The 9,142-nt window shown below is 40.0% G+C and overlaps 1 protein-coding gene across 1 annotated transcript; it reads left to right on the forward strand.

Moving 5' to 3' along the window:
• Positions 1 to 1,009: 1,009 nt before the first annotated feature.
• LOC110913894 (uncharacterized mitochondrial protein AtMg00810-like) lies at positions 1,010 to 2,290 on the forward strand. The gene has a single exon (XM_022158712.1). It carries the CDS (start codon positions 1,010 to 1,012, stop codon positions 2,288 to 2,290), a length of 1,281 nt encoding a protein of 426 aa, XP_022014404.1.
• The last annotated feature ends 6,852 nt before the right edge of the window (positions 2,291 to 9,142 follow it).

The following is a 9,142-nucleotide window of genomic DNA, read 5'->3' on the forward strand; positions in this document are numbered from 1 at the left end:
GTGTGCTTACTGCTTCATACTTAATCAACAGGCTTCCTTCCTCTGTGCTACATGGTTGTTCCCCTTATGAAATGCTTTTTGGTTTTAAACCTTCTCTTGATCACTTGAAAGTGTTTGGTTGTCTGTGTTACTTCACTACTTTAGATGTCTCTGATAAACTTGAAGAACGTGCTGAAAAATGTGTTTTTATGGGGTATTCCAACTTTAAAAAGGGATATAAGGTCTGGAGCTTGGACCAAAGAAAGTTTATTTTTTCCAGAGATGTCAATTTTCATGAAACTGTTTTTCCTTTTAAGAATAACGCTAATGATGGAATTAATGCAAACTTGTTAAATCAACTAAATTTCTTTGACAACCTTGATCCTTCAAGTGATACAAATCCCGATGATGAAGAGAAGGGCAACACTGACTCAACTACTATGACTCAGCAACACAGTGATGCAGTAGAGTCAACTATTGATAGTGACACTCAACATACATCAGACGTTCATGATGTGTCTGGGCTTAATGAGTCTATAGGGGTTCCAACTGAACCTGTGAGGGCTGAGTCAAGTAGTGTTCATGATGAGTCAAACCTTCCTGAGGGTACTCAAATCATTAGAAGATCCACTAGGTCCACCTCGGCCCCTAGAAGATTTGATGATTTTATTGTAGGGAATGCCAAATATAGCTATGATAAAGTTGTTAATTACTCTAATCTGCCTACTGAAAATGTGTGTTTTGCTGCCAATATAAATAAAATTGTTGAACCTCAAACTTATAAAGAAGCCCTTAAAGATAAAAGGTGGATTGATGCTATGAACGATGAACTATCAGCCCTTTATAAGAACAATACCTGGGATATTGTGGACTCCCCTAGTGGTACTAAACCTATTGGTTGTAAGTGGGTGTTTAAGGTAAAATACAAATCAACAGGCGAAATAGATAGATTTAAGGCTAGGCTTGTAGCTAAAGGGTTTAATCAGCGTGAAGGGATTGACTTTGAGGAGACTTCTCCCCTGTAGTCAAGATGGTTACTGTTCGTTGTGTTATTGGTCTATCTGTCCAAAACAACTGGACCCTATACCAACTTGATGTTAACAATGCCTTTCTATATGGCAATCTTAGGGAAGATGTTTACATGACCCTTCCAGATGGTTTAAATGTTAATCAGAAGGGTAAAGTGTATAAGTTGAACAAATCTTTGTATGGGTTAAAACAGGCCCCTCGTATGTGGAATAAGCGTCTTGTCCAAACCTTAGTCAAAATTGGGTTTGTACAATCCAAATGCGATCATTCCATGTTTATCAAGTCTGACAAATCTATCTTTGTTGTTCTCTTGGTTTATGTTGATGATATTGTGCTAACAGGGAATTGTGAGCATGAGATTAATAAAATAAAGAGCCTTTTAAAAAATGAGTTCCTGATCAAAGATCTTGGTTTACTAAAGTATTTTCTTGGAATAGAAGTAATAAAATCAAATAATGGAATTTGTCTTTCTCAAAGAAAATACTGCATGGACTTATTGAATGAATATGGCATGAGTGGCAGTAAGCCAAATAGCTGTCCCATTGATCAAAACCATGTTTTGACAAATCTGACATCAAATAATTCTAAACCAGTGGATCCAACACAGTATCAAAAACTTGTTGGAAAACTCATTTACCTATCTCACACCAGACCTGATATTGCCTACTCTGTTCATTACCTATCTCAGTTCATGCATAAGACCACTGAGGCTCACACCCAAATTGCTTTCAAAGTTTTAAGATATCTCAAAAATGCTCCTGGCGCTGGAATCCTGTTTACCAAAGGCACCCCTTTCCAGTTAACTGCTTTTGCAGACTCAGACTGGGCCAAATGTGTGGACAGCCGAAGATCTGTCACAGGTTTTTGCATTTTGCTTGGGGGCTCTTTGGTGTCTTGGAAGAGTAAGAAACAAAGTGTTGTTTCTCGGTCCTCTGCTGAGGCCGAATACAGGTCTATGTGTAGTGCCACGTGTGAAATATTGTGGCTACTAAATCTGTTAAGAGAGCTTAATGGTGCTGTGGATATTCCGGTTGAGCTGAAGTGTGACAACACTGCAACGCTGTCCATTGCTGCTAATCCTGTCTTTCATGACCGGACTAAGCATTTTGAAGTTGATTTGTTTTTCCTAAGAGAGAAAATTGCATCCGGATTGATCAAAACAAAAGGTGTTAAGACTGAGGACCAGCTAGCTGACATATTCACTAAAGGCTTGCTTCCAAAAACTCATTCTGAAATGTGTAAGTCACTGGGTATGTTCAATTTCTTTGCACATTTAAACTGAGGGGGGATGTTAAAATACCTATATCTATCCAGTATAAATGTGCATATTATAACGTGTCTTAGTTTGTTTCCATTTATTTTATCCATATTTTAACCTTTTGTTTATCTTGGTTGTGAGGTTGGGCTATTTAGGATGGGCTGCTGATGCGTGTCGGTGTGTATATAATTTAGATATATATTTTAGCCCCTTTTTACACCTTTAACCAAGTTTTAAATTTATAAAACACGATATTTACTAACACTAAACACACATATGGGCAAGTGCACCCATCGTGGACTTAGTATAGTGTTGGTAAGATACCGAGGTCGTCCAAGGACACAAGAGCTTTTAATACCGGTTTATCCTCAACGTCTAACCAAATCAAAAAGTGAGAAAAATGTTTTAAACTAAGAAAAATAAAAACTAACTAAATGCTGAAAAATAAAATAAAATAAAAACAGATAGACAAGATGAATCACTTGGATCCGACACGTGTATTAGTATAACCTTTGATTATTTTCGCACTTTTGCACTTATTTAAGAGATTATCTTAGTTATTGTAGTAGGCCCCTCTTTTGAAGGCGACGTTACCCTCAACCCAGTAGTTTGAGTCAGCAAGGATACAATCCTAAAGGGTTGGATTATTGAAAGATAATGAAGTAAGTAATTAATGCAAATTGTGGTAGGCCCCGCTTTTGGCGGTGACGTTACCCTCGGCTAAGTAGTCTGAGTCAGCAGGGATACAGTCCTAAATAGCCTGGTTATAGTATTAATAGTAGTTAACTTATGAGGGGGTCAAAGAGTTTGGATCCCCGCCATCCAATACCTATGGGCATTGAAGGAGATCCTACTAACTTTGACCCAGGTCCCAAGCAGGACCTCTAAACGCTGAACAAGGGCAAGACCCTTACCAAACCGTTCCCTTAACCCCCGACCAGGTAGCCAACATACCTCCATATAGACCGTGGAGATATGAATGGTGAAAATCTTTTATTTTATATAGACAGTAAAATAATGCCAAGACACCACGGACAAACGATAAGGAAAGATCACCTTCAACATAAGTAACTAGTTATTAAAGTCATTAATACAAAACCAAATAAAAAGTGCAAAAGATTAAAAATAAAAAGTATTATACTAAACACTTGTCTTCACCAAGTGATGTAAGAGACTTAGGCAAACATGGCCTTGATTGTCAAGAACTCTTACGATCAATCTTGGATCCCGAGACGATTCACACACTCTACGATGGACAATGGATGATGGTGGTGGATGATGGTGTTATGGTGGTGGTGGGTGGTGGATGGAGTGTGAGAGAGGTGGTGTGCCAAGGGATGAGAGAAAATGAAGCCAAGCTCCTCTATTTATAGGCTGAACAGAAGGCTGGACACGGCCCCGTGTCCGCTGGACACGGCCCCGTGCCCGTCTGACATTCTCTCTCTTCATTAATTGTAATTGCGAATTACAATTAATGCGCCTGCTGTACTTTCACCACGCCCCCGTGCCCGCTGGACATGGCCCCGTGGTGGGCAATGGAAGCTTCTACTGGTTTGTCTTTTCTGCTGCTTCCTGGGCACGCCCCCGTGTTCGCTGGACACGGGGCGTGTTCAGACTCTGTTTCTTCCCCTTTGCCTTGGGAGGTGCCGTTGAGGGTCCGGGCAGTCTACTTTTGTTCCTTTTCTTGTATTTATGCTAGAATTAGTTGTCTTTTTGCTTCTTTTGTGATTTTGAGCTCATTTAATCCTGAAAATGCAAAAGGAAGACAAAAACACTATTTTTCCAACATTAGTACTTAAAAAGGGTTAGTTTTATGCCTTAATTGATGTGATTTATATGTTGCATTTTACACACATCAAATACCCCCACACTTGAACTTTTGCTTGTCCTCAAGCAAAACTCTTTAAATGTGGCTTACACTCCCAAATGGAATAGGTAGAAGAGAAGTTTTTATCTTGTCCTAGAGTGTCGGGAATCCAAGGTCTTTATAAGTTTTATTTTTATTTATTTACAATCCTATTCGTTATGATTTATTTTGAACGTCTCATAAGATAAATTACTTATTTGGGCATAGCATGCCTTATTAAGATTCCATTTATATACAAGTTCACATACCTCACGGACACTCGGCCGAAGGTGTATATTTTAGTGAATCACTCGAGAGCGGCATGGAACTTACGCCTTCCATAGGCTTGCCAAGCAATCAATCCTCCTCCTTTTTAACTTTTTACCTTTGTAAATATCAAGAGGACTTTTGGGTGAAGGGTTAGGCTTGGGTTAAAGGTGGGTGGTTGGGTTAGTGGTTAGTAAAAAGGGCGAAAATCGTAAAAAGCGTCGGTTTTCGTAAAATACCTTGTTTTTAGCAACTTTTTATTTTGAAGTATTTCTCCAAACAAGCTTTTATATAGCTTTTGTTTGTTTTTGACTTCATCATTTTTTTTTAAGGAGAGTTTACGAAAAACCGAGCTTGTTACTAAAATAAAGGGTGAAAAATAAAAAGGTTTTTGGTGGGTAAAAAGGGTGTTGGGGTAATGAAATGAAAGGTTTAGGCTCAAAGGGGCTATCTAGGGGGATTTTGGGTAGGTGAAAAAAAATGAAAAATAATGGTTTTGAAAAAAAATGGTTAGTCCTAATGCCTCCATCATTTACTTACTTGGGTTTAAGTTGGTAAGGACCGGGAATGTATTGTCGTGGCAAGTTCTAGATTTGTAAGAACCAAGCGGCTATTCACACAAGAAACGGAAAATGAGCATTTAATCTAAATATGTATATTTTTATGCTCAATAAAGGCTCAAAACTCACTTTTGTGGGAATGGGTTTTTAATGTGATCAAGTATATATAATCGAATTTTTAACTAGACTTGTTATGCCCTTTCATAATTTTCTTATGTTGGTTCTTTTTATCACGACGCTATCGGTTGTAAACTTGTAAAAATATAACCTTTTTAGAACTTGTTATTCCCAACTTAAACTAAGACAAGTAAATAAAAAAAAATGAAGAAGTTTTTGAAAAAATTTGGGGTGTTTAGCGGTTCCAATAGAGTTTTGTGTAAGGCTTGTGTTTAGGATTTGCAAAATTCAAGGTTTTAGCATCCCTCCCACACTTAAATTACACATTGTCCTCAATGTGTCAAAAAATAATGTTTTTGGTTGATTAGAATGTGTAAAAGTGGGTTAAAAAGCAAAGATTTATGTTACTGGCATCCTGGACACGGCCCCGTGTTGACCGGGCACGGCCCCGTGGTCAAGTGCCAGTAACAAAAATTAGAGAATTGAAACAGAAGCCTGGACACGGGGGCGTGTCCGCTGAACACGGCCCGTGTCTAGTTACCTGAACTGGGTGATTTTCTGCAGGGGGCTCAGCACGGGGCCGTGTTGGTTGGGCACGGCCCGTGTTGAGCCTTCTGTGATGGAGATTTTTGTCGGGTTGCTCTGTTCTTCGTGCATGGTTCCATTTTTCTCGTTCCCTTTTTTCATCCATTACCACCATGAGTGTGTTTTATTTTCAAAACAACCATCAATCTTAAAAACCATCATAACATTGCTAATCATAGAGAGACATTACATTAAGTTAGCTAAATAACTAGGGGATACATGAGGTTATCATAAGGGTTCTACTTATTTAGGAAAATTTCGGGAATAACTTCCCGATGTAGTAACACTCTCTAGCCGATGGCTCCTCGGTTGTCATTCAAAGCCATTCTTCTATCTCCCTTGGGAGGTAGAAGGTAGCTTCATTCTCTTCAGTGTCTCGAGGAGGAACGCTCACCGGGACTCCTTGCACCACCCTTGGTTGAGGTACTTGGTGCATGGTGTGCCATTCGGCTGGAATGATGACCTCGGGTACTACATTCCACGCCCTTTGGGTTATCACCGGAACCAAAGGCGGGGAAGCGAGAAGGTTTAACCTTTGGTGCAGGAGGTTTACTTCTCGCAGGCAGCCCTCCAAACCTACCGTCAGATGATTAATACGGTCCACCAATGCTTCTTCTACCCCCGTCATTTCGTCTATGGCTTCCCTCAAAGCGTAAACGTAGTTTACTAGGGAATCCTCCACCGTGGACGATCTTCTTCCATTTCGGTTATTTCTTGAAGATGTTCCGCTGTTTCTGCTGGCCATTTTCTGCGAAATAAGCCGAAGATAACTAAACTTTTGCAAAACAGTACCTCGAACACGGCCCCGTGCTCAGTGAGCACGGCCCCGTGTTCAGCTGTCTGCAGGATTTTTGTCTAACGATTCCAGGTTTTTAAATTATTTTAATACACTTTTATTGTGTTTTAAGCTCAGATAATTTAAAACAAAGTTATAGAACTAACTTTAGACAAGAATCCGTAGCAAAAACTCCTACAAACCTTTCATAGAAGGTTGGAATCATGGGTTTCCAAGCTTCCATGGAGGTAATGTTTGAAAAATTTTTGGAAGAAGGAGAAATGAACAAAAGTGGAAAAGACAAAATGGTCCTTAGGAACCTTCTTTTTAGCACTTACCTAGGATGGTATATGTGAAGATTCCAGGAATCTCTGCTTGGTGAAGTGGTAAAAAATGAGCAGGATTCAGGCTGCATTTAAAGAAAACGACAGCACACTGGACACGGCCCCGTGTGCAGAGAAAATCCTGACACATTTTGTCCGTATTCTGACAGAATCAGCAGAGAATCTTCTGAGTGAACACGGGGGCGTGTTGACCGGGCACGGCCCCGTGTCGGCAGGCTGTTTTATGGAGTTTTGTCTCTTACTAAGGAGTTAATTTATATCGGGTGGCTCTTGACTTGTTGGAACAACCCCAAAGTGCCTAAGATACCTTAATTCTCCTATACTAAGGCGAGAACGCAAGAGGTTATCGGTGAGGGTAATTCCTATTTTCATTCTAGGTGGACAAGTCCAACCCTTTTCCGGGCTCTCGTTAAAGAAGGTGTATGCCGAATCGCTCAGGTCTATGTATGCACCGAACGAAGTCGATGGGGAGTCCTTCACGGCACAATCGGCACAGGGACGACTATCGTCCACGTCTTTTCTTGGTATGAAGGTATTTTCGGGAGCAACGAGGTTGTCAGAATGCGGTTCCAACATTTCCTCATGGTCATCATCTTGGGATGGATCTATAAAATCCTTCCTAAGTTCTTTTGACCAATTGAGAAGTAGTTCTTCTAGTTGAAATAGCTCGTCAAGGAGCATTTCTCCTAGAATATCTGGCTGGGCGCATTCGAGGGAGAAATAGTGCTTATTTTTACTTTCGCCCCTCTTAAGGTTACAAGGAATCGGTGGGTCTATATAGTGGGGCCTATAGTTGAGAAAATAACATTTTAATTCCTCATGTTCGCCTCCACATAATCGACACCACAAACCATAAGAGTGCCGAAAGTAAAAAGAATTACTATCACTCATGGTTGTGTCAGAAATTACCAACCGCCGGGATCTAACGGTTCTGTTTTCAGCAACTGAATCTTGGGCACGGGGGCGTGTTGAGTGGATACGGCCCCGTGTTCAGCCTACTGTCTGACTTAAAACAGGATTTCTAGTTCCAATGATTGAGCACGGGGCGTGTTCAGCAGGCACGGCCCCGTGTTGAGCTCTGCAGAAGCTGAAAATCTAAGAAAAAATCCTAAAAAATTAAAGAAAAATAAAAATATGATTAGGCCGTTGATTCCTAACTTTCTTAAAATCCTTGTGTCCCCGGCAACGGCGCCAAAAACTTGATGCGTGTCGGTGTGTATATAATTTAGATATATATTTTAGCCCCTTTTTACACTTTTAACCAAGTTTTAAATTTATAAAACACGATATTTTCTAACACTAAACACACATATGGGCAAGTGCACCCATCGTGGACGTAGTATAGTGTTGGTAAGATACCGAGGTCGTCCAAGGACACAAGAGCTTTTAATACCGGTTTATCCTCAACGTCTAACCAAATCAAAAAGTGAGAAAAATGTTTTAAACTAAGAAAAATAAAAACTAACTAAATGCTGAAAAATAAAATAAAATAAAAACAGATAGACAAGATGAATCACTTGGATCCGACACGTGTATTAGTATAACCTTTGATTATTTTCGCACTTTTGCACTTATTTAAGAGATTATCTTAGTTATTGTAGTAGGCCCCTCTTTTGAAGGCGACGTTACCCTCAACCCAGTAGTTTGAGTCAGCAAGGATACAATCCTAAAGGGTCGGATTATTGAAAGATAATGAATTAAGTTATTAATGCAAATTGTGGTAGGCCCCGCTTTTGGCGGTGACGTTACCCTCGGCTAAGTAGTCTGAGTCAGCAGGGATACAGTCCTAAATAGCCGGGTTATAGTATTAATAGTAGTTAACTTATGAGGGGGTCAAAGAGTTTGGATCCCCGCCATCCAATACCTATGGGCATTGAAGGAGATCCTACTAAATTTGACCCAGGTCCCAAGCAGGACCTCTAAACGCTGAACAAGGGCAAGACCCTTACCAAACCGTTCCCTTAACCCCCGACCAGGTAGCCAACATACCTCCATATAGACCGTGGAGATATGAATGGTGAAAATCTTTTATTTTATATAGACAGTAAAATAATGCCAAGACACCACGGATAAACGATAAGGAAAGATCACCTTCAACATAAGTAACTAGTTATTAAAGTCATTAATACAAAACCAAATAAAAAGTGCAAAAGATTAAAAATAAAAAGTATTATACTAAACACTTGTCTTCACCAAGTGATGTAAGAGACTTAGGCAAACATGGCCTTGATTGTCAAGAACTCTTACGATCAATCTTGGATCCCGAGACGACTCACACACTCTACGATGGACAATGGATGATGGTGGTGGATGATGGTGTTATGGTGGTGGTGGGTGGTGGATGGAGTGTGAGAGAGGTGGTGTGCCAAGGGATGAGAGAAA

This window comes from Helianthus annuus, chromosome 15 (genome assembly GCF_002127325.2).
Source record: "Helianthus annuus cultivar XRQ/B chromosome 15, HanXRQr2.0-SUNRISE, whole genome shotgun sequence".
NCBI classification, from domain to species: Eukaryota; Viridiplantae; Streptophyta; class Magnoliopsida; order Asterales; family Asteraceae; genus Helianthus; species Helianthus annuus.

Bases quoted from the DNA above. Each gene is read 5' to 3' on its own strand.
- LOC110913894 (XM_022158712.1), top strand. From the start codon at position 1,010: ATGGTTACTGTTCGTTGTGTTATTGGTCTATCTGTCCAAAACAACTGG.